Below are 24136 nucleotides of genomic sequence, written 5' to 3' on the forward strand. Positions count from 1 at the left end.
GACTTATCTGGTCCAGGTCATTCTCCTGAGTTCTGGTCCCACACTTCTGAGAGTTCCTGTGTCTGTGCCACTCGCTACTGTATTCCTAGCACCTGGCACAGAGCCTGGCACACAGTGGGGGGATGGCCAATTTTTATTGTTCTTCTGCTATCTTCTCTAATTCATAGTGTCCAAAACTGATCTCCCTCCTCCTTTCCTTTACCTCTTTTTCCTGTCAACCTCTTCTGTCTTGACCCATGCCCTCCATTGTCTTACCTTCCCTGTTTTGGAGCATGTGTTCATTCTGTGGTGCCCAGTCTGCACTGAGGGACTGGCCTTTGGATTATAGGTAACATCTGGCACCACCTGATTCATTAGGGGAAAGTTTTTCAAATGTCTGGGGCAGAGTTCTCCTCAAATGCTTCCTCTTTCCAGCTCCAAGATTTGAAAGTAAATGAAAGCAGGTAAAATAATGAAAACAAGGATAAGGAAAGCAAAGAAGCAGATTGTAGAGAAGAAAAGATCTGACTGAATCCATCAACCAGACCAAGTGTAGCTCTGTATCTCAACTTGAAGAGATTAAAATCTGCTAACAGTGCTCATTCTGCTCTTCCTCCTCTTTCTAAATTATTATATTTGTGTCTCGAATAGGTAATATATGCACCTGGTACAACATTCGAAAGGTACAAAAGGCATACAGTGAAAAGTAAGTCTTCCTCTTCCCTTCACTCCTTCCAGTCCCCACTTCCTCTCTCCAGAGTTAAGTAGTAACTAGCTGTTAACTAGTTCCTTCTATTACTCTTTCCTTCTTGAAACACTTTCTCCTTGTGGCCTTTGTGACTTTATAGAACTGTCCTGATTTTCCTCCTTCCCACCACTCTCTGTCTGCTTTCTTGGTGTCTCCTCTGCTTGGTGCATTTTGTGGGGCCCCAGTGCTTGGTCTTGAGACCGTTCCTTTTTTATTTCTCCATTCTCTTGCTAGGTATCTCCTGTTTTAAATACCACCTATAAGTTATGCCTTCCAAGTGTATTCCATGAGTCCTAATTTCTTTGAATCTCAGATGTTGTATTTGACTGCTTACTTGGTATCTCTGATTGGATGTCCATGAAATTCTCAAACTTAGCACGTACGAATCCAAGTAGAGCCAAAAGTGAAAATCTCTTTGATTCCCATTTACTTCTCCCAGCCCATGCCTCTTCTCTCTAGTCTCTTCTCAGTCAGTGGTGCTGCCATTCACCATTTGCTCAGGCCCCAAATTTAGGTGTCATACTTGATTCTTCTTTTCCCTTTATTTCTCTATAGCTAGTCCGTAAAGAAAAAGTCTTGTTGATTCTACTTCTAAAGTATGCTCTGAATGCATCTGCTTCTCTCTTTCCATTCTGAGCATATCTTCCCTGAGCTTTCTCCTGGGCCCCACAGTAGCCTCCCAGTCATCTCCCTGCTTGCACTCTTGCCCCCTGCAGTCTGTTCAGCACTCTTCCGTGTTGATCGGTGCTGACTGACTGTGGGCCAGGTGCTGTGCTGGGTACTGGGATATTCCTACAGGGAAGGGCAAGCGTCTTTGGGCATCTTAGTCCGCAAGCCCTATCCAGAGTCTGCTGAGGCCTTCCTCAGGAAACTCAGCCCAGCCATACTACATCAGTCTAGGGTTCAGTCAAAGACCTTCCTCCCCAGCTGCTTTCAGACTGGTTCCCACTCCACTTCTCATTTTGGCCCTCCTGGTTTCTCAAGTGTCCTTGCTTTGGCCCCGTTCCTTACATGACTGCTGATGTTGGCTCAGTTTGGACTCTCTCACTTGGCTTATGCCTTGGCAGCTCCCGAAGACCTGGCTTCTGGGGCCCTTGCTCTGGCCTGTCACAGGGTGATGGCTGTTGCATCTCTGCACCTTCCCTGCTCTCCACGGACTGAATGCATCACTCCGCCATAAGGGAGGAGCGTTGGATTTGTACATTATACAGTTTAAGGAAGGAGCACATTTTAACCTTTGAGTTAAACCTTTAGTTAAGCCAACAGCAAGAAAGATGTAGAGCAAAGTGTTTCTTCCCCCTGGATTGTCCATCCAGAAAGGAAATTGGCCACCTGCAGGGTGTGAGCCCCCACCCTTGGGGCTCGCTCACTGCAAAGTTATTGTGGTGATTCTGCCGTAGGAAGTGGGGCTGATGAGATGACTTTTGGTAGTACTTCTGGTCCTTAGGGTTTGACACCAAAGATGAAGGACATCTGCTTTGGGTATCAGAGATGGAGGTCTTTGAGCAACTAGGTAGGTTGAGGAGCTCTCTGAAAGTACCCTCTTTTTAACACCCATTCTTTAACTCAACAGATACTTTTTTAGCACCTAGTATTTGCCAGGTGGTGTGGTAGGCATTGGGGATGCAGTGATGAAAAAGGCACAGAAGAATTTCAGGCAGAGGGTAGTGAGATCTTCTGGCCTGGCATCATCAAGCTCCTTCCAGCCTTGGGGAGCTTTGCTGGAAGTCAGTGCCTTGGCTGGCTTGTTCCATGACATGGAACCCAGTGGGATGCCTGGAACTTTTGTCAGAATGAGGTTTAGAGGTTTGTGTCAGTCACAATAACCAATAAATAAGCAGAGGCCTCTGGTTTCTTGGGCCAGCATAAGGCCATTTGTCCAGAAGAACAGAGAAGCCTCATCGGGAGTCCTGTCCTCCTTTGACCTGATGGGCTTGGAGGGTTTAGGTAGCTGCAGATGCTGCAGAGGAGGGGCCAGAATGAAGGGACTGTGCCCACTGAAGAGTGAGGAGGCCGTGTGTGCTGGGGCAGTATGAACTGAAATGACAAGGGTCAGGGATCTCACCCAGAAGAGCAGCTTAGACGTGCTGTTGTGTCCAGTAATGGAAGAAACCCAGCCTGATTCAGAAGGAGCAGATGTATCTGTGGGTCCCCTGAGGCAGAGCAGTGGGAGGGGAGACAGAAAACAGGCTCTGGCTTCATAAACATCAGAGTTGCCCACAGCTGTGTTGATTCATTTGTTCATTCATTCATTCAGCAGACATTCATCTGTGAGGTATGCACTTTACATTAGGCTTCATGTCTGGGGGAGCAAAAATAAAATAAGACAAGGTTGCTGTTTTCAAGTTGCTTACAGTCTGGAGATTGCCTAGGAGGTAGAGTGGCCCTTCCCCGGGGTGTTAAAGTAGAGATTGGACAAGCACTTGGGAGGGCTGAGTAGGGAATAAAGGAAATGAAAGATTCAGATTAGGAAGGCTGGGTGGGTTTGGACCAGAGGCCTCAGGGAGCTTTCTAACCCCAAAAGAGAGCCAGTGTTCTAAGTTCTTGAGGGGTTGGAGGGGAAATGGGGTGTTTTGAAATTACCTTGAGGGGCTGTCCAGGAGTGCCCAGGAGGAGGGATTAGAGTGGAAGAGGTGCAGGCCTGGCTGTCAGGAGGGTGTGGCTTTGAGTCCCCAGACCTCAGCCAATGCTGAGGATCATATCAGATCCTGCGCACCTAGGAAATACAGAGGTGGCAATCAGGCAGGAGGGACCCAGAGTTTAGACCTCAATCCTAGCCCTGGGAGCTTTGTCCCCCACCCTTCAGCAGATTCTGTTCACCTTGCTTTAGTAGCACCCTTGCTGTCTCTCCTCCCACCACTCCTGCTTTTGTCTCAGGGTCTCCAGGACGAGTGTCAGTACCTCCTTCAGCCGCAGCTGGTTGTCCGGCGTTTGCTGGACGTCGCTGTGCTGGTGCCTGGCCGTCCCTCAGAGCAAACCCTCTCGGTCCACAATCGCTCAGCCCTGTACAAGTAAGTTGAATACCCCCCCAAACCTGACTGACCCTTTCCCTCTTCCTTTTCTGGCCTCAAACAGGGAACAGGGTTCTTTTGGCTTCTCAGCCAAAACTCTCTACCTGTTCCTACTTTTCCACTGGCCAACCTGGGCTGCGGGGCCATTCAGAGCCCCCAGGGTGGGTTGGACCCCTGCCTCCCTCTCTCCTAGCATAAAGGGGAGGAAGCAAAAAGGCCTCCTGTTCTCCCATTTCCCCTGTCCGTCCATGCCACCTTCTTCCTGAGTGTTTTCCTCATTCCGGTGTCCCTCTCACCTGTCCTTTCTTACCTGCAACCTCCCCTCTGCCCAGGGTCTTTGTGCCCAGCTTTACTTACAGGGTTTCAGCACAGCTGGTATGTGTGGGGAGCCGTGGGGCATCGGCCTGCCCCCTGACGTTGCGCCTACGTCCCAAGGCCCCACCCCTGCACAACTCAAGCTCTTTGTCCTGTGGAGGTGCCTCGCTGTGCCAGCTGGAGTTGGCACTGCCCCCCTGGGGGCACTGGGTCTACGTGCGTGTGGAGATACCATCCCGGGGTCCTGGCAGGACCATCCGCTTCCAGCTGTGTGTGCGGCTGCAAGGTCAGAAGCCCCACATCTGCCTTGGCCACTCAGCCTGTGCTGACATCTGTGGCTGGGCAGAGGCAACTCTGGTGGTTGTGTTCATTGACCCTCTGCCGTATCCCTATAATCTCCCCAACCCTCCAGGCTCCTTCACACTCCCTAAAGCCATTCCACTTGAAGCTTTGATTCATTAGTAGGCCTTTAGATAATTTTTTTGCATTTGACTGGGGTTAACTAAGGACCTCATTACACTCCTTGATTTAATATTGTTCAGTTTCCTGGGAGTAGGCAGGGGCATCTAAAACCTCTGGGACCCTGTCCTTGCCAAAGCCCATGCAAATCAGTGAGAGGGCCCATCATCTGTTTCTACAGTGTCTTCACTGCCCTTGGGGACAGAGAGATGACTTTGACTCCCTCCACATGACATTCCATTGGCTGTGATCACTAGGAATCCCCTGGGCCCTATCTTGTAACCCTGGATGCCCCATACTTCCAAGGGACGTTTGATTCTAGTTCTCATCCCTCCCTATCCTTTGCTAATTCCTGTCTGGCTCAGATCTGGTTTGTGGTGGGGCTGCAGGGCTTGTGAGGGCAGCAGTCCCCAGCACTGATTTCCTCTGCCCCCAGAGTGCCCGCAGCCCAGCTTGTCCCGTGTCCTTGTCCCTGGAGCTGCCATGAACATGCCCCAGTCACTGGGCAACCAGCCACTGCCCCCAGAGCCGCCATCCCTGGGGACCTCTGTGGAGGGGCCTGGGCCCACATCCCCACCAGAGCACTGCTGGCCAGTGCGCCCGACGCTGCGCAATGAGCTGGACACCTTCTCCGTCCACTTCTACATCTTCTTTGGCCCCAGCGTGGCCCTACCCCCTGAGCGCCCTGCAGTGTTTGCCCTGAGGCTGCTGCCTGTGCTGGACAGCGGTGGAGTCCTCAGCCTGGAGCTACAGCTCAATGTGGTACTCTTGGTGGAAAGCTGGGGAGGAGGTGGGGGGGGGTGGTATTTGCCCTGGAGGGGAACTTGAAGGAGAAGATGTCAGGGGTATAGGGTTTCTTACCTCCTTCTGGAAGCATATCTTGGCTGCTTTAGGCCCACTTTACAATTAGGGACAATGTCTTAGCACAAGTCTGATCAACAATCATACAAACATTATTCTGAGTGTTGACTTTACTAGAGATAGGCAAGGTCAGCCAGGGCAACTCAGAGTGGGCTAAGTTATCCGAGTTTTATAGGCTAACTTTCTACTTCCCAAGGGCCTCTATGGAAAGAAAAGACACTTTTCTTGCATGTCTCCTGTGATGGGGAGTTCACCACTTATTGAGGCCATGCAGTCCATATTTAGACAGCTCTGATTGCTAAAGGCAGTCCTGACATTCCGACATTCCATGGAAATCTGCCTCCATGGATTTCTACCCACCAATCTTTGTTTTACCCTGGAAGCTATATCTAGTAACTCTATACTTGCCTTTTTTTTTTTTTTTTTTTTTTGATGAATAGACTTGATTTTTTCAGAGCAGTTTTAAGCTTACAGAAAAATTGGGCAGAAATTACAGGGAGTTCCCATATCCCCCCTCTTTCCCTGCACAGTTTCCCCTGTTATTTTACATCTTTAGTGTGGTACAGTTGTTACATTCCTATCCTGTTTAGTAGTCCTTCAGATGCCCGTCATCTCCCCAAAGCCAAACACCCTCAGCATCTTAGACCTCTCCCTATCATCTGCTGTCTCCTCTGGTCTTAGTGTCTCTGAGATAAGTGACCCAAGGGGGTCTGACCAGGGTGGCAGGTGGTGTTTGTGCAGCCTGAGGTCAAGTTCCCTCTTTGAGCTGCTACATCACACTGGGGGATCGCCTAGGGTTGTGAACTAAGATCTCAGAGTCTTTTCCTTTTTTCTTTTTATTTTCTTCAAACCGGTTGCATACATTTACTTTTTTATTATAAAAGTAATAGGATCACATGTAAGAAGCTTTGGAAAATTGAAGAAGACCTAAAATTGTGTGTCTTCTCAGTCCTTTTTCACATCAACTTCTGTGTTTATCTACTCGTCACTAAGGGACACACACATTTTTGTGCCCTGAGCTGGTTCATGTGAACTGCTGCCAATACCCACCTCATATTTTTGCAGTGAACTTTTTAACTTAGTGAAAGAATTTATGTCCATCTTTGAGCCATTGCCTAATATTAGTTTGGGTCCTGGCTCTTCCCTGCTTTATGTAATTCACACACTTGAAAAGCCAGCCTTCTGTACCTCTTAGTTATTATTTTCACCATTAAATAAGACTGGGCTTAGGGCAGAGCCCTCTATCAGGCCATTAGTGGCTGTCTTAAATTGGCATTGATCCAATAATTTATGTACTCTTCCCCAACTCTGGGGGGCAGACACCATTTCCCTATCAGCCAACATGAGACCTGATCTGTGGCTAGATGTGGTCTTTTGTAGGACATGGCTCAGAATTTTTTAGTCCTCCTGCTGGTCAGGACAGATCAGATTCTTCTTTTTTTTTTTTTTAAGATTTTATTTATTTATTAGACAGAGATAGAGACAGCCAGCGAGAGAGGGAACACAAGCAGGGGGAGTGGGAGAGGAAGAAGCAGGCTCATAGCGGAGGAGCCTGACGTGGGGCTCGATCCCACAACGCTGGGATCACGCTCTGAGCCGAAGGCAGACGCTTAACCGCTGTGCCACCCAGGCGCCCCAGGACAGATCAGATTCTTAAACCCAAAGACATTCCTTATTTTCATACTTAAATTCTCTGTGACTCTTATTGCCTTTGGGCCATGACAGTGAGGTCTTGATTTGACCTTGAAACTAGAGCCTGTTTCAGAGACCAGTGTGACCCATACCTGTTCTTCCTCAGTATCTTGAGAGTACAGGCCCAACCCCCCTGCACACCTCACCCTGTCCCTTTCTGCCTTCATCTGCTTATATTACATCCATCTGCATGCCGTGACACTTGTTACACACCTTAAACAGCCCATTATATTTATTCTTAAAGATATATTGGCACATCTACTATGATTTTTCCCTCCAAGTATTTTGGTTTTCCCCCTTGGAATCAAGAACTGAACATTTGGATCAGAGAACTGCATACCCAGAGGACATTTCCCCCCCCTTTGGCTTCCCACTAGAATGACTTTTATGGAATAATACTTTGGTATATTACCCTGGCTTGCATTGAGGGAAGTTATAAGCAGGTTGTATGAAATTCACTCTTGTGGTTGAGGACAGAATGCATGATAGAACGTGCTTCTTTGATGAGAATTTTCCTGAGAACCACCGTTTGGATGCTGTGCTTCTCTTGAGACTGTAATTAAATTTTATCTTATGGACTCAAAAGATAAAATCTGGTAACTCATTATGTTTCCTTTTTTGCTTTGGTCGCTTGGAAGTCAGCATCAAATACATGGCTCACATCTAGGGACAGACTTTATTTTTTTTATCTTGATTTTTAAATCTCCCTCATGTGTATTTTATCCTATTATATGCATTTAATAAGCTACCTCAAATCCTTCTTGAAGGTGAGCTTATGGCATTTTGTTACTTTTATTCTTGTAGACACTCCTTACATTTACTCCTGTGGCTATCTGGTTTCTTTAAATCCCGGACAGGTTGCTACATTAACCCCCCAGGCATTCTATTACCACTGTTGAGTACCTAGGATCATTTCACCCAGGGAAGAGTACATTTCTTTAGGTTCCTTCTGCCTTCAGACCCAAGTGAAGATGATTGAAACCTTACAGTTTCCTTTGTTCACAACTAGTTTCTAAATCCAGCGACAGCCCCCCTCCCACTCCATCCAGTAAGCTAGAGGGGACTGAAACAGGGTGTTCTCTCTTGTCTGGACAGAGTTTAAACAATTCTGCTCAAAGACAACGTTCAGAACTGGGCATTGCCTTCTCATCAGTCTTTGAAAGATCTCTGCTGTGAAGGATCTGGTGTTCTCCAATTTTTCTGTTCTAAGAATGGGGATGAGAGTGGGAGAGAGGGAGAAGAGAGAAGGACAGAGGAAGAGAAAGAGGGAGAAAGAGAAAGGCAGGCTTTGGTATGGAGAGCACCTGCAGGAATGGGATGTCCAGTGAACTCCCAGAGGGTTTTCTGGAGAGGGGTTAACAGGTGTAGGAGTCTGGGGGCTGTGGGGTGGTGGTAGGGTCTGGAGGGTGTGACCGCCTCGTCTTCATACCTGCCCTTGCCCAGAGCTCCCTGCGCCAGGAAAATGTGACGGTGTTCGGATGCCTGACTCACGAGGTGCCCTTGAGCCTGGGGGATGCAGCGGTGACTTGTTCTAAAGGTGGGGGTGAGGAATGGGGGAAGCAGAAGAGGCTTTAACTCTGGGGCTGGGGACAGTGGGGGATGGTACGGAGAAAGGATGGGATAGGGAAGTGGGGTCAGGTGGGTGAAGGTTCCTTAGGTCTTGACCCCAACTGACTTCTCCTCCCTCTCGCTGATATCCCCTCTTCTCCCTTCTCCCTTAAGAGTCCCTGGCTGGCTTCCTCCTCTCCGTCAGTGCCACTTCCAGAGTGGCCAGGCTGCGAATCCCTTTCCCACAGACTGGGACCTGGTTCCTGACCCTGCGCTCCCTGTGCGGGGTGGGGCCTCGGTGAGCGGGGCGGGGCAGGGCGGGGCAGCGGGGCGCCGGGATGGGGCAGGAGCGGCTTGACACCCCGCTGACCGCCGGCTGTGTGCGCAGGTACGTGCGGTGCCGGAACGCGACGGCCGAGGTGCGGCTGCGCACTTTCCTCTCGCCCTGCGTGGACGACTGCGGGCCCTACGGCCAGTGCAAGCTGCTGCGCACGCACAACTACTTGTACGCGGCCTGCGAGTGCAAGGCCGGTGAGCGGGCTGGGCTGGCGAGGGAGCCGTGGGCGGGCTTCCTGGGTTGGAGGGGCGGCCTGGACGGGCAGCGGCAGCTTGAAGTGAGGATGGGTTTGGAGAGAATGGGAGGGCAGAGACCACCCTTCCCTGGCAGTGTCTTAGGGCCTGGCGAAAGGCCACTGGCAGGAGTCCCGAACCTGTGGCTGCCTTGGGCCCTCTTCCACGTCGTGCCTTCCCCCCTCGCAGGGTGGAGGGGCTGGGGCTGTACCGACAGTGCGGATGCGCTCACCTATGGATTCCAGCTGCTGTCCACACTACTGCTCTGCCTGAGCAACCTCATGTTTTTGCCACCCGTGGTCCTGGCCATTCGGAGCCGATATGTGCTGGAAGCTGCTGTCTACACCTTCACCATGTTCTTCTCCACGGTATGTGGTGTATCTGTGTCTTCACCGAGTCCTTATTCATGGTGATGGGTGAGGGTCTGCATTTGCACCGTGTTTTCCCCGGGTTTGGGGATGTCTGCACCTCCATTATATAAGGATGTCTCCCTCTTCACAGTGTCTTCTACAGCAGTGTCGCGGCACGCGTAGAATATGGTAATTTTTGTGAGGCACATCAGGATAAATGAACAGGGCTGTTTGTAACTTAAGATAACCAACAGCCGCTAGAAATAGTGTGTGGTCTCCAGCTGTCTCGCACACTGAGGGCCACGGGGACCTTTACCTCAATATACTGGCGGTCCTACGGTATGGGATGGTGTCTACAGCTTCCCCTTTTCTCCTGCGTATAGCGACAAGAGATCTGCACTTTCTCCCATGTCTCTATATGGAGTTTCCACTTTCATCTCTCTTGATGTAAGGGTTAGCTCTACAATGTTCTTCATTGTACTGGGCATTTCTATATCTTCAGCTTGTTCTTTCTTATGGTATAAAAAGGTATCTCCCCATTCAGTCACCATGGCTTCTTGATTTCTCATGGGAACTTTTGGAAGACAGAGAGAATCTCTATAACTGGGTAATGTATGGAATATTCTGGCTCTTGGAATCCTAAGAAATTTTATGAACTCAACTATATCCTGAGACAACATGGGAAGTGGCAGTGTGGTATAAAATTCCAGCTCAAAGGAGCATATTTTGATGAAGCTTAATATAGTTTTAAATCCTTCCCCTCCCATTACAGAATGTCCACAGTCCCCTCTCTGTGTCTCCCCACTCCTCCACAATCAGAAAAGTTCATACTACCAGCAAGCTTCATAAATAGTATAAAGAAAACGTAGAGGAGTGAGTGTGCTAATGTGCTTTAACCCCTGTGTAGACTGTCCCCTGAGATGCTGCACCTAGGGATCTTTTCAGCTCATCTCTGGGCTCTTGGCATCTAGTGACATACAGTGCCTGCCTATGAGCCCTGTAAAAATCTTAGATGGATTCAGACTTTCCTCATGTCTTGGCAACAAGAATATCACAAAAACCAATATGTGCTTCTCTTTTGTTTAGCATTAATAGATCAGACATATGTCCAAATTACAAAAATCCTACTTACCATTTAGCAGAAAGTGGAGGGTGAATGTTCTGAAACTGAGGGGTGTGTTATAGGGTCCTCCAGATGTTCATGCACAGATGAGGAAGAGGAGGCTACAACCATGCTGTGTAGAGAGACCTTCACCTCTTAAGCTGGAGTGTGAGAAGAGCACACTCTAATTTTGCTTGGCTGCTCCCCTTTTTAGACCTGCTCTGACAGTGCCTCATTCTATTTTTACAGTAGACACTGTTTCTCTTTCTCTCTCTCTCTTTTTTAACTGCCAGATGCCCTTTATACTGTTGCTCACCAAATCCTCTAGCAACAGCTGTTCCACCAGCCCACTCTTGGCTGCATGCAGCTCTAATAGGATTCACAATCAGTAACAGTACCTAAGTGTATCAGGAGCCTGGAACATGTGGGGAGAGTGTGTTCATTCTCCTGCACTTTGCACAAGCGTCCTGGACGTTGGCTCTAGAGTGTTTAGTACCAGATGACTGCTTATATTCTGGATACAATGGCAAATCATCCTTGAAAGAAAAGACCTTTTCCTCAGTTGGAACACCAGGGGAGCCTACAGTGATTGACATCACATACAGAGTTTCCACTTTCTTAACTAGGATAATAAACAGAGTGCCTGGCTGGCTTAGTCAGTAGAGCATGCGACTCTTGATCTTAGGTTTGTGAGTTCAAGCCCCATGTTGGGTATGGAGCTTATTTAGAAAAGAAAAAAAATAGGATAATAACCAAAAGATCAAGGAAAAGATGCTGGCTTTGTGGTGTTGCCTGAAGTCTTGCTCTAACTCCTCTTCTTTTTCCACATGGGCCAAAATGTAGAGCTACTGATTATCCAGTTTTCCTGGGCAGGTTGCCCATTGCTCTTCCTTTCTCATTCTTTACTTAGTTTAGACTTACTTCATTCCTCAACAGTCTCCATTTAAGGACCCACTGGTCATATTGCAGGTAACAGTACCAGGACATAGATGACAGTCTTCTTCCCTGTCTTCAAAGCCAGGACAGTCTACATCTGGGAGTAGTGCATTGATTCCTATCCAGGGCATGGGAGCAGACAGTAGGTTTGTTCTTCAAGATTTTAGAGTGTAAACATGTAAACTATTTAAAATGCAAAATATGTTACATAATATGTAAAATATGTTAAAAGAAGAACAGGTCACAAATCCAGCACTTGATTTTGTATATAGCCAGACCAGTTCAGATAATGGAAACAGCAAAATAACATCTAATGTGTGAGACACTGCAAATTGAGTCCTCACAATACCACTAGAGTAATAGATAGGCACTTATATTATCATCCTCATCCCTTTTTGCAGATGAGCGCGGTTTAAATACTTTGTCTGAGGGGCGCCTGGGTGGCACAGCGGTTAAGCATCTGCCTTCGGCTCAGGGCATGATCCCGGCATTATGGGATCGAGCCCCACATCAGGCTCTTCTGCTATGAGCCTGCTTCTTCCTCTCCCACTCCCCCTGCTTGTGTTCCCTCTCTCGCTGGCTGTCTCTATCTCTGTCAAATAAATAAATAAAATCTTAAAATAAATAAATAAATAAATAAATAAATAAATAAATAAATAAATACTTTGTCTAAGGCATAACATGAGTGGTAGAACCAGAATTCTCAGAAAGCCTGATTCTAAGTTCCTTACATGTGATCACTGAACTATATTGTCTCCTCGCACCAGGGCAGAGTAATTTGGTAAATTTCTAACCTGACGTCAGTTTCTCAGAAGTCCTGGAGTATATAGAGAAACTTATGACCTCAGTTTACTAGTTCTCACATTCTTCTTTAAAAACAGTTCTCAAATTCTTAAAAGAGAAGAAGAGCCAATCAAAAGATTGGAAAATATAACCAAAATGCAAGAAGTCATCGAGGGAAACATATCAAACACTGCAGTTGTACAGCTCATACAGTTCAAGCCGTGAATCCTTCCCAGTGCTAGTCGAAGCCTCATAATCCGTTCCCATGAGCTGACATCTTGGGACCTGTGGGGCCTTTCTTGCTGATTCCTGACATCCTGGCTACAAGCCTGCCTTCTCCTTACCTGTTCTGTTCCTCACACCTCGCAGGTAATTCTTAGTGGCCCTTGGCAAAATCCCCTGTTTCCAAGAGGAAATGGAGGCTGATAATAAGGGAATAGCCATAAATTCCATTATATCCTGAATGCAAATATTCCAGTCACTACATGGATTGAATGTATTTTCATTTCCAGTTTTACATTCTGTAGTACCTGGATACTCCATTTTGAAGCATTAGGTGAACTATATAGTTATGTTATAAAAATATGAAATCTCACAGAAAACAATTTAGGTTAATTTAAAAAAATTACCTCATGAATGTCCAAAGCTGAGGGAGGTGTCAAATTAGATTAGAATTATATAACAGAAGCCAGTTTGTAGTCTACATTTTTTAAAATTTCCCAGTCTTTCTGTGTTATTTCTATCACTTCTTTTTATTTCTGTTGACAAAAGGAATATCAATGTAAAAATTAGCCCATAATTTTCAGTGGATCAGCAGTATTGCAAGTTTCTTTCTTTGTTTCTGCATGGAGGAAAGTTTATTAGTGTAGGGATGTTCTCTCATGAACATACATGGCACAGAGTATAAGATGACTAAAGCTTACTGAGCACACACTGTGCACCAAACATAGGAGAGTATTCCAGACTTACAGAAGAGTAGCATCTCCCAGGTGACACCATAACTAAGCCTTCAGTAGGCCATTCCAGTGTTCTGTTTAGCTGGTTGCTCCTAGGTGATGGACAGTATGTTTATACCAGTGAATTCTGTGGTGGTGAGTGATTCACTTTACTTTGTTTACTCTAAGTTGTATCTCCTGGTTAAAGATGGTCATGAGTGGGGTGCCCTGGCAATGGATAGTGGATTCTGCCCCAGGAGTAGTAAAGCAGGTGGAAGCACCGCAGGGAGAAGAGACAAATATATATCCAGAATATATGATGACAAGATGCTGTCTTCCCCAGGCTGAGGAGTTTCAGTGAAGTGAGCTGACACAGGTTGTTGGTTGGTTTCCATAGTGAATTGAGCCCCATGAAGGAGGCAGCGATGGCCTTGACCAGCGGTGTTTTTAGACCTTGACCAGTGACCATAGCCAGATCAGGATTGGTGAAAGGTGCATCACCTTGTTCACCTCACACTGCAATTTCAAGTTAACTCTGCTCCTGTAGGTTTTCTACAACCTTAAAAATCTCTCTGACCTTTTAGTATGCTTGGAGAATAATCTGTCATAGAATACTAGTGCAGTGATTTCTCCCCAAACCTCTCTGCTCCAGAGACAATCTCTCCATTATCCCCTGCTCTTTTTTCATTGCAGAGAAATTCCTAGGAGAACAATCAGCCTTCAATTAATTATTCCCTTATGTGTGTCTTCAATATTAGGTGATTTAGCTTTGCTTTTCTTCTGATATAGATCTTCTCTTATCTGAGATTCAAGGATTTATTGCAAGTCCCTCTTTAAGAGGTGTTTAGGCATTTCCTTTTATAAACTTGAAAGTCAGGCAGATGGAGCAAGCTTGGTGAAAGCTGAAATGTAAGATTAATGTTTTAGAATAAAATCCAAATCAGAAAATAGTATTGGGTAATTTAGTAGCTATAGTATTATATCTGGTCTTAGAGGTAGAGAATAATCAATATCCAATAACTAAAATAGTAAAAGACCAAAATATTGATTTGCTTAGGAACTAAGTTAACTCCCAATTAATCAGCACATACAAGAGGAAGAAAGAATTGAAAAAAATCAATCTTTTAGGTGTGTTCAGATACTAATTCTGATGCAGATGTGGACTCCCATGAAAAGTCTCTCAGAATTTCCTAGTAAGAGCTTGCTTTCTCAATTTAATAATTTGTAAGAGGGAGCCATGGTTGCTGAACTTGCAAGCCCTTTCAAAAGCTTGGAGTACTCAGGGGCGCCTGGGTGATGCAGTTGTTAAGCGTCTGCCTTTGGCTCAGGGCGTGATCCCAGAGCCAAACAGGGAGGCTCCACATCGGGCTCCTCTGCTGGGAGCCTGCTGCTTCCTCTCCCACTCCCCCTGCCTGTGTTCCCTCTCTTGCTGGCTGTCTCTCTCTGTCAAATAAATAAATAAATAAAATCTTAAAAAAAAAAAGCTTGGAGTACTCAAAACATGATCATTCCAAAGCAGTCTCTTCCTGAAGGGACATTCTTTACCTCCAAAGTGAAGGGGAAGACAGGATAGGTACACAAGCTTAAGACTTTAAAATTTGAAGGAATCAAACCCAAGGTTTCCCAATGCCAATTAATATGCCTAAGTTTTCTTTTTCTTTTTCTTTTTTTTTTCTAAACTCCTAGCTTCTCCCTGTTCTTACATTATTCACATTTTCTAAAGTCACAAATTTTTCAGTTTGAATGACTGGATGAAATCTTCAACAGGTTCAAAAGAAATTTAGCAATTTCTTTCTCATCCTTTGTCTTTAGAGACTGAACTTTCGAGTCTTCTTTCCCACTCTATTGTTGGCAGCTCTGCTCCTGGACTGGATTCTGCCAGTTTTCACAACAAACTTGCTTTAGTTTTCCTCCTGCTTTTTTCTAAGGGGGATACTGTTTGATTAAGGTTGAGGTATCATGGTTTGTGATTTGAGTTCAGGATAGAATGTTCCTTTTCCCTGAACTCATCTTCCTGACCTCACTTCCACCTTCTCATTCTCAACAGTAATGCATCCAAACAGGAGACCAGGTTCTCCCATTTCCATTCTTCCCTGAAGTTACAGAGACCATTGCTACCACGAGTGAATGACCTGTGGTATTGCTCGGCTACTTCTTTCCTCAGCTGTGGGCTGGATCTCCCTGCCCTCCACCCACAGTCAAGGATATGCCTCTGGAGGGCCGGGCTTTCTGTCTCACAGGTCTGTAAGGCCACCTCTCTTCTGGACTCAGAACCCTTGTGACTTAGGGTTGCCTTTCAGTAGAATGATGAAGAAATTGACCTGGGCTGAAAGTAGTACCTAAAGGGTCCCTTCAGTCAGGGATCAAGCCACTTCCAAGGCCACCTTTGGGTGGTACAACTTGTAGCCTTCCTGCCCTGGCTTCAGTTCAGCCTGATGTACTTCAGTCCAGCCATGGCAACCACAGCAACTTCTTCCTGCTATCAAGAGGTGGCCTCAGCAGCCATGGCTCTCTGAGGACCTGGGGTAACATGCAGGGGACAGAGATCAAGCAGATTGAGTCACAGGATCTTAAGAAACTTTTTTGATCCTGTAAAATCTGCTGGTATATCTCCAGGTCAGCTCCAGTGAGTAGATTTTCACCAAGTTTATATAGGTCAAAAACCTTTTCTCTCCCATTATAGCATTTTAATTTTCTTTTTCCATCACTGTAACAATCTGTTCTTCCTGACACGGAGCAGGGGCAATATCAGGTGATGGGGGGAGTGAGCATGCCACTGTGATGTTTGTTCTTGGTCTGGAGCTGTTTGTCCTCATAGTTCGTAACCAGTATCTTGTCTTTGGGTGGGGCTCATAGGGATGCATGTTCCTGTCATCTTTGTACCAAAGATAGTCTTAAAACTATGCATGTTCTTAGTGTTTGCCATCAATAAAAAATCACTAAATTCTACACAGAAGTTCAGAGAAAGGTGACAGCAAATGTTCTAAGGTAAAAAGAACCCAGGTCATTTTTGGGTAGCCCCGTTTACAAATAAGGGAACACAGGATGCCTGAGGCCATGATAGCATTGTCCAGAGAGGCACAGGGCTTGGGACCACAGACCAACTTCTCTTTTCCATGGCCCAGGGACTGCCTTTTTTCTTACTCCCCACCCTCTACCCATGACATTGGGTGGGAGGCTATGAAGAGGGCCAGTCAGTGTAAGGCCTGAGGATGAATCCTAACTCAAGAGTCTGAGCTATCAGGGGAGACTGGGATATGCAGGGGAGGCTTAGGGTCTGGGTTGGTCAAGAGACCAGCGTCTAGCCTCATAGCTTGGGCCAGGGATGGGGATTATAGGTGGGACCCATAGCGAGCCTGAGAATTAGGGAAGGATTGGCCTCAGTTTGACAGACCTGGAATCCCCACCGGTCTGGTGCTCTCCATAGTACATTCCAGAAGCAGGAGGATGAGGAAGGTGAGGACAGGGTCAGGGCGCTAGCAGATACATATGGCTTGTGAGGCAGACCAGGCTTCTCTACCACGTTCTTCTCAGGAGCAGGGAGTCAGGCATTTCCCAGTTCTGCTCAGTCTGTGACCTCTGACCTCTGCTTTTCTGACAGCAGCACACCACCCTCGTGACCTCTTTCTCCTGTTTCATAGACCTGGACCATTGCCCCAAGTTCTCTCAATGCCTGTCATTTCTTCCTCCAGTTTTACCATGCCTGTGACCAGCCAGGCATTGTGGTTTTCTGCATCATGGACTACGATGTGCTGCAGTTCTGTGATTTCCTGGGCTCCTTAATGTCCGTGTGGGTCACTGTCATTGCCATGGCTCGTTTACAGCCTGTGGTCAAGCAGGTCAGTCCAGAGTGGGCCCTGGGGGAAAACTGTACACAAATTCTACTTGAAATTCACTCCCAACCTCTCCCTGGGGGCATTGCCAAGTGCCTCTTGCCAACCCAGCCCAGCCCCTGGAGTCCTCTTTCTCCAGGTGCTGTATTTGCTGGGGGCTATGCTGCTGTCTATGGCTCTACAGCTTGACCGGCATGGACTCTGGAACCTGCTTGGACCCAGTCTCTTCGCCCTGGGGATCTTGGCCACAGCCTGGGTAAGGTTGGGAGGGCTTGGGGAGGGGGCGTCCCAGCAGGACTTGGGTGCAGGGCCCTGAGGATCTGGTCCCCAATTTAAGATGGGCTTGGACCCTGTCATCATCACTGTGCTGTTTGTGGTGCCCACTCCAGACTTGGCAGGTGCCTTCAGGTCACGACCAGGGCTCCGGGGAAGCCTGAGAATGACCAGTTCTGGCTTGGGTTCTAAGGCCTTATATTCCTGAGTCCCACTTCTCTGCTTCCCCCAGACAGTACGCAGCGTCCGCCGCCGGCACTGCTACCCACCCACGTGGCGCCGCTGGCTTTTCTACCTGTGTCCGGGCAGCCTTATTGCAGGCAGTGCTGTCCTACTCTATGCTTTTGTGGAAACCCGAGACAACTACTTCTACATTCACAGCATTTGGCATATGCTCATCGCTGGCAGTGTGGGCTTCTTGCTGCCCCCACGTGCCAAGACTGACCACCGGGTCCCATCTGGAGCCCGGGCCCGGGGCTGCGGTTACCAGCTGTGCATCAATGAGCAGGAGGAGCTGGGCCTTGTGGGCCCGGCTGGGGCCACTGTCAGCAGCATCTGTTCCAGCTGAGAGGGGCTTTGGGCCTGGCCCTTGGGGAACTTGAACACTTCCTAGGGGCAGAGAGCCCTTCCTGGGAGTGTGGAACCCTCCCTGGATAAGAGACAGGTTGTATTTCTTGAGGACATGGAGTCTTTCCTAAGGACATGGAGCTCTTCTAGGGACCTGGCGCACTTCCTGAAGGCCTGGAGTCTTCCTGCATCCATGGAGTCCTTTTTAAGGACTGGAGCCTGTGCAGGCCCAAAGAGCCCCTCAGGACCGAGGAGTCCCTCATAGGGGCGTGGAGTCCTTCCCAGGGATGTGGAGCCCTCCTAAGGACATGGATTCCTTCCCAGGGAGACAAAGCCCTCTCAGGACATGGCATCATTCCCGAGGAAATGGAGTCCATCTTGGGGAAACTGAGTCTCCAGATCTTCCAAGCAGCTCAGCAACGCTGGCCTCAGGCTTCCTTCCTAAAGCAGCGTCTGGGCTGTGCTGTGCCCTGCTGGGAGGGGGATTGCAGGACAGGTGGGGCTGGGGCTGGGGCTGGGGTGACTGGTATCCTGAGTTGCAGGCAGAGTCTGGTGTGTCTCCAATGAAGTATTTGCTGGTTCTGTGCCGCCTTTTTTCCTGGGGCCAAGGGTGTGGGGAAGAGAGGGACAGAGAGGGTCTGAGGAAATGAGCCGGGGTGTGGGAGCCCAGCTGGAATGAGCTGCTGGAGCTTCTGCCTGAGCCTTTTGCCCCATCACGGCAGGCTGCAGCCGCTGGGAGTAGGGAGGTTGTGTGTGTGTGTGTGTGTGTGTGTGTGTGTGTGTGTGTATGTGTGTACGTGCTGAGAGGATTTAAATTAGTGAGACAGACCTCCCTTTTGGTGCCTGCACCCAACAGGAAAGGAAGCTGAGGTCTCAGGAAATTGGACTAGCAGGTACAAGTCACGAATGTGTAAGGAATATCACAAGAATGTAACTTCTATTTTGAGCCCCCATTTTGCTGAGTGTCATCTTTTTTGCCTGAGAGACATCCTTTGTCATTTGGGATTTCTTCTCTTTCTACAAGGGTCACAGCTGAGTCTTGAGGATCTTAGTTAATGGGAGGATGTTGGGAGGTTGTTTTCTGCTCACTGGGGTCCACACTGCACCCATCCCCTGAGAGTTCCATCATTCCACCTGGTCCCCCATCAGCAGTATAGGCAGGCCATTCCAGAGTGCTTTCTTGTTCATCTGCATAACCATTTTCAGTGCTGAGGCCCTCCCTGACTTCTGTGCCACCCACAAAGACCTGTGAGGCCTGGGCTGCCCAGACACACCTTGAAGCCATTTCTACTCTGGTGGTCTGCTCTCAGTTTTACTTGACCAACAAGGCATGAGTTGCTCCATCTTTCAGATCCTACAAATCTGTCCGGGGGTTTGGCCTAGGGAGTGGGGCTCAGCGCCTCTTCCTTTTGGAACCCTTCTATGCCAGTGCTCTCACTGCATCCCCTCTTCCTTCTTTCTAGCTTAGGGCATCTTTTATGAATCTGGAGGTGGGCAAATCTCCATTTTACTTAGGTTTTCTCCCAAATTTTGTCTATGCCTTCGGTCTCTCCTGTTAAGACTTTAGAGCCTAGGCTTTTGAAGCTCAAAAGCCAGGAAAAATCCCTTTGTTCTCTGCTTTCTGCAATTCTATCTCTTCCTTGGACCTTGAGCAGAGTGATGTGGCCAAGTGAATGGTGAGCCAAGAAGTGTGTATTTGGTGTCTGTTCCAGTATCAGAAATATTAGTCCTTCATATTAAGATGTATAGAGTCAGGTCATAGGATGCAGGAACCCAAATAGCTGGGATTCAGGACAGAGTCAGCAGAGTACAGAAGGCACTGAAGAGGGTACTTCAGAGCTGGGACAGACCCCCCCTCCCCCGCCCCACACTTGGAGGAGTCAGAAGGGGTTTTCTGGAAGAGGGGGCAGATTTGAGTAAGGATTGAGTAAGTTTCCATAATGCCAAGATGTTGGGAGAGGGTTCTCTCTGGTCACCAGTGTCTATATTGTATTCCTCCACTGAGATTTCTCTCATTCCAAGTGGTCCCCAGTTAGTAATGCACTTAGGACACAATATAGAGCTTGGCATGGTCTGTGGTAAGTGTCCAGTGCATGGTAGCTAAAGGTCAAGAAGCGTCTGGACATGAGAGGGAAGAGCAAGGGGGAGACAGAGGCAGGAAAGACTGATAGTTGCTGGGGAACTGGGAATAGTTCGGGAGGCCTGGGCCTAGAGAGTGTGTGTGGGTGGAGCAGGGCTGAGGCAAGCAGCTGGAATGAAGTTGGATGGAGAGGTGGGGTCTGGTTTTTATCCCTTGCGCAATGAGCCATTGGAAGGATTTAAGCAGGAGAGTGGCATGATCTGATTGGTGTTTTGTTTTTTGGCGTTTTGACAGCTAGTGTAGAGGGTGGATTTTGAAGGGACTTTGCAGGATCAAAGTGCGGTGACACAGCTGTTGCAGTATTTGAGAGTCAGTGAGGGCTTCTTGGGGAGGCAGCGTCAGCAGGAAGGAGGGGACCCATTTAGGAGCTCTTAGGTGGTGGATTCTCTAGGACTTCATGACTGACTGGATGTGTGGGGCGGTGATGGTCAGAGAAAAGGAAGACAAATCTCTAGTGGCTCTTGGGTTGACTGTAGGATAGTGTCGCAGCCAATAAGCTATTCACACATTTCTCAGTCTTCCTGCTCCTTCCAGACACAGGGTGATTGTGCTTTGCCTGCCCCTTGAGGTTAGCTATGGCACGTACTTGCATTGGTGGGTGAGTGGAGGCGGAAGTGAAGCTCGAAGAGCCAGTGCAGGCTTCGTCATGGTGACCAGCAATGTTCCAGATGGTAGCTGCTTATCATCCTGAGGCCCAGAGGGATGAAGACCATGATTCAGAGCAGACCCCACCCACCCAGTCAACTGCTAATGGACCTGCAGTGCGAGTGAGAAATCAACCCTTGTGGCTTTCAGGCACTGCAATTGGAAGTCATTACCACGATGCACCTAGCCTGCCATGCATGGTAGAGTTGAAGAGCAACAGGGAGTGTGGGACATTTTCCTGGAGAGCAGGTCTCCCCACAGCAGGGCTATGGCAGCAGCTCTTACCTCTGCGTTCCTCAGGCTGTAGATGATGGGGTTCAGGGAGGGTGTCACAACCCCATAGAACAATGCAATAATCTTATCCAGGGCAGGGTCCTTGGCCTTCGGCTTGAAGTACATGAAGGAGATGGTCCCATAGAAAACCACCACCACTGTGATGTGGGCAGAGCAGGTGGAGAAGGCTTTGCGCCGGCCTGCAGCAGAGGGCACCCTAAGGATGGTAGCAAGGATGAAAATATAGGACAGGCAGATGAGGAGGAGTGGGGCCAGCGTCAAGACCACTGTGGCCACCATTAGTAGCAGTGCATTGAGAGAAATGTCCCCACAGGCCAGTTTCAGCACTGCCAAGATCTCACAGAAGAAGTGGTTGATGATTTTGTGGCCGCAGAAGGGGAGGCTCCAGGTGAGAAGGGAATGCAGCAGTGAGTTGGCAAAGCCTGCCCCCCAGCTCAGCACTGTCATCCGCACACACATCTGCCTGTTCATGATCTCTGGGTACCTAAGTGGCTGGCAGATAGCCACATAACGGTCATATGCCATCACGGCCAGGAGCAGACACTCCGTGGAACCCAGCGCCAGGGTCAGGTACATCTGCAGGGCACAGCCAGGGAAGGAGATGGTCCTCTGGGCTTCCAGGAAGTTGACCAGCATGAGAGGCACAAAGGAGGATGTGCCACAGATGTCCATGAGGGCGAGGTTGCTGAGAAAGAAGTACATGGGGCTGTGCAGGCGGGGGTCCAGCATGCTTAGCCCAATGAGGAGGGAGTTCCCCAGCACATTCATGGAATAGATGCCCAGGCAGAGCACAAACAGGACCGTCTCGAGGTGATGGTACTCGCAGAGCCCCAGCAAGATGTATTCTGTCACAGCCGTCTGGTTTGCCATCTCATTCTCCCCCCTTCCTGTCTGGACAACACAGGTGTCAGAAGAAGCTCTTGCTGGCCTGGAAGCAAGCAACCTGACCCGGCGCAGGTCATCTCTGCCTCTGCGATTTAGTTTCATCATCTGTATAATGAGAGGGTTGGACTTCAGGCCTGCAAGCTGGCCCTCTCAGCTCAGCAGCTCTGATGTAACTTAGGGCAAGGAGGCACATTCTAGCCCCCTAGGCTCTTCATTGTTCTCCCCATGGTGGCAGGGGAGACAAGAGAGGAGGATTCATGTTTGGCACACTCCTTCGTAATCTAAAGAGTTTTTGGCTCTTAAAGGAAGCATCTTTTCGAGGTTATGACTCCATTATGGCTGAATTATGCTCCCAGTATTTTAGATTTATTCATTTGTTGAGTGTGCTTTGAATACTTATTCTGTGCTAGGTCTTGTTTAGGTGCCGGGGGTATAGCAGTAAGAAAAATAAGTGGACCAAAACATACCACACCTATCATAAGGCTGTCGTCCCTTCCTCCCTGAATTAGGCGGCACGAGCTCTTGCAGGCCTGTGGGTGGTGGATGGTGCTTACCTGGTGGATCCTTTGGGCATTCAGGGTCAAACACTCTCACGCCCCAGGATGTGTAAGCCTGATGTGCACTCATCTTGCTTTAAGGAATGACATGCCATCCATTGATTTTTTTGTCCCCTTCCCTCATCTGTTGATTTTTTTTTTAAGATTTATGTATTTATTTTAGAGAAAGCATGGAGAGAGATTATTTTAGAGAGCAGGAGGAGAGGCAGAGGGAGAGGGAGACAAGCAGACTCCCCGCTGTGCGGGGAGCCCAATGCGGGGCTTGATCCCAGGACCCTGAGATCATGACCTGAGCCGAAATCAAGAGTCAGACTCTTAACCGGCTTAGCCACTCATCTGTTGATTTTTAAAAGAACGTACAAGAACATATATATTCCAGTAGAGCCACTGGTCACAGGATTTATCCCTGGTCATGCAAGCCGAGTGACTGCCTTCTTGGCCTCCATATTGCCTTGTGGGATAAATGATACTGGCAGTGATGTCGCAGAAGGAGGGAAAACCATGTTCTAATCTGGCAGGGGCATTGTCAGTCGGTGACTAATTCTAAAAAGGAAGGGGGTGGGGGAGAGCCTCAGTTTTCTCCCAGATGGCTTTCATTGCTCTTCTGAGCTGGTCTCACTGCCTCCTGGGGAAATGCCAGTGTCAGGTATTCACAGGAGGGAGCCCTGATGTTCCCAAGGCACGGCAGTCTTGTTAGGCAGGAAGGCTGTCTTATGACCCAGGTGACCCTGGTCTAAAGCAGAAACAGGAGCTGAGTGTGAAATTTAACATACAGAAGATATAGTCACCTCTTCATTCCTGGGTTGCCTGAGAGGCTGATGCCCTGTGACAGCGCTGGAGCCCTGTCTGTCTTTCAGGGCTGGATTTTTCCCCTCGTTCCTCCTCCTCAATGCATCTAGCATTTGTTAGGGACTGGTGGCCTCACCCTCTGCTGAATAAACCTTATCTTTTCCCAATGCTACTTCTTGCCCAAGAAGTTCCCTTTTATTTTGTTATAAAGATTTGTTTATTTTAGAGAGAGAAAGCGCAAGCAAGCGGGGGAGGGGCAGAGGGAGAAAGGGAATCCTGAAGCAGACTCTCTGCTGAGTGTGGAGCCCAACTCGAGGCTTGATCCCAAGACCCTGAGATCATGACCTGAGCAGAAATCTAGAGTCAGCAGCTTAACTGGCTGAGCCACACAGGTGCCCCAAGAAGTTCCCTTTCAGAGGCATGTCCTCACTCCGTTCCCCCGTGGGGGCTTCCTGCTTATCCCTCAGAGCACACTTCCAACTCTCTGTCTCTCCTCTCGCTCCTGCTCTTTGAGGGGTTACCTGCTCCCTTCTTGTGCTCCCTTAGCCCTTGGCTGTCCCTCTGTGTTCTTCTACCATGTGCTGTGCACCTGTCTCCTCTACTACACTTGAGAGCAGGACCCTGTCTCCTTCCTTCCCCACACCTCCCACAGTCAGTGCTGCCAAGAGCAGTCACTCAACAGACATTCAATGCACCATTCAAAAAAACCCCAGCTTTGCACGCCAGCGTCAGCACTGATTAGCTGTGTGAGGTTGACTAAGTCACGTGGCTTCTCTGAGACTCAGTGTCGCTTTGAAGAGTGGAAGTGCTGTGCAGCTCAGATGAGACGTACCCACGGCCCAGCACTACCTGTTGTCTGAGGAT

General features: G+C 48.5%; 2 protein-coding genes across 5 annotated transcripts in view; one reads left to right on the top strand and one right to left on the bottom strand.

Moving 5' to 3' along the window:
- TMEM8B (transmembrane protein 8B) overlaps positions 1-18542 on the top strand; it is a 40641-nt gene extending 22099 nt beyond the window's left edge. For 3 of the 4 annotated variants that reach the window (XM_040631587.1, XM_040631586.1, XM_040631584.1), the window contains 10 exons: positions 3605-3738; positions 4071-4339; positions 4949-5274; positions 8509-8602; positions 8788-8911; positions 9002-9144; positions 9373-9551; positions 16982-17128; positions 17262-17378; positions 17632-18542. In XM_040631587.1, coding sequence (XP_040487521.1) covers positions 4996-5274; positions 8509-8602; positions 8788-8911; positions 9002-9144; positions 9373-9551; positions 16982-17128; positions 17262-17378; positions 17632-17997 — 1449 coding nt within the window. In that variant the 5' untranslated portion in view covers positions 3605-3738; positions 4071-4339; positions 4949-4995 and the 3' untranslated portion in view covers positions 17998-18542. Of the gene's footprint in view, positions 1-3604; positions 3739-4070; positions 4340-4948; positions 5275-8508; positions 8603-8787; positions 8912-9001; positions 9145-9372; positions 9552-16981; positions 17129-17261; positions 17379-17627 lie in introns of all 4 variants that reach the window. The other variant, XM_040631585.1, reaches the window with a different exon arrangement.
- A 1469-nt stretch (positions 18543-20011) lies between these two features.
- Positions 20012-22098, bottom strand: LOC103667121 (olfactory receptor 13C7-like). Its single transcript, XM_008695228.2, has one exon. The coding sequence runs from the start codon at positions 22029-22031 to the stop codon at positions 20931-20933; it is 1101 nt and encodes a 366-aa protein (XP_008693450.2). The 5' UTR covers positions 22032-22098; the 3' UTR covers positions 20012-20930.
- Positions 22099-24136: the final 2038 nt, after the last annotated feature.

The sequence above is a fragment of the Ursus maritimus genome, unplaced genomic scaffold (assembly GCF_017311325.1).
Source record: "Ursus maritimus isolate PB19 unplaced genomic scaffold, ASM1731132v1 scaffold_17, whole genome shotgun sequence".
In the NCBI taxonomy this organism is placed as follows: domain Eukaryota; kingdom Metazoa; phylum Chordata; class Mammalia; order Carnivora; family Ursidae; genus Ursus; species Ursus maritimus.

Coding starts and splice junctions, on each gene's coding strand:
- LOC103667121 (XM_008695228.2), bottom strand. CDS start 22,031: ATGATGAAACTAAATCGCAGAGGCAGAGATGACCTGCGCCGGGTCAGG.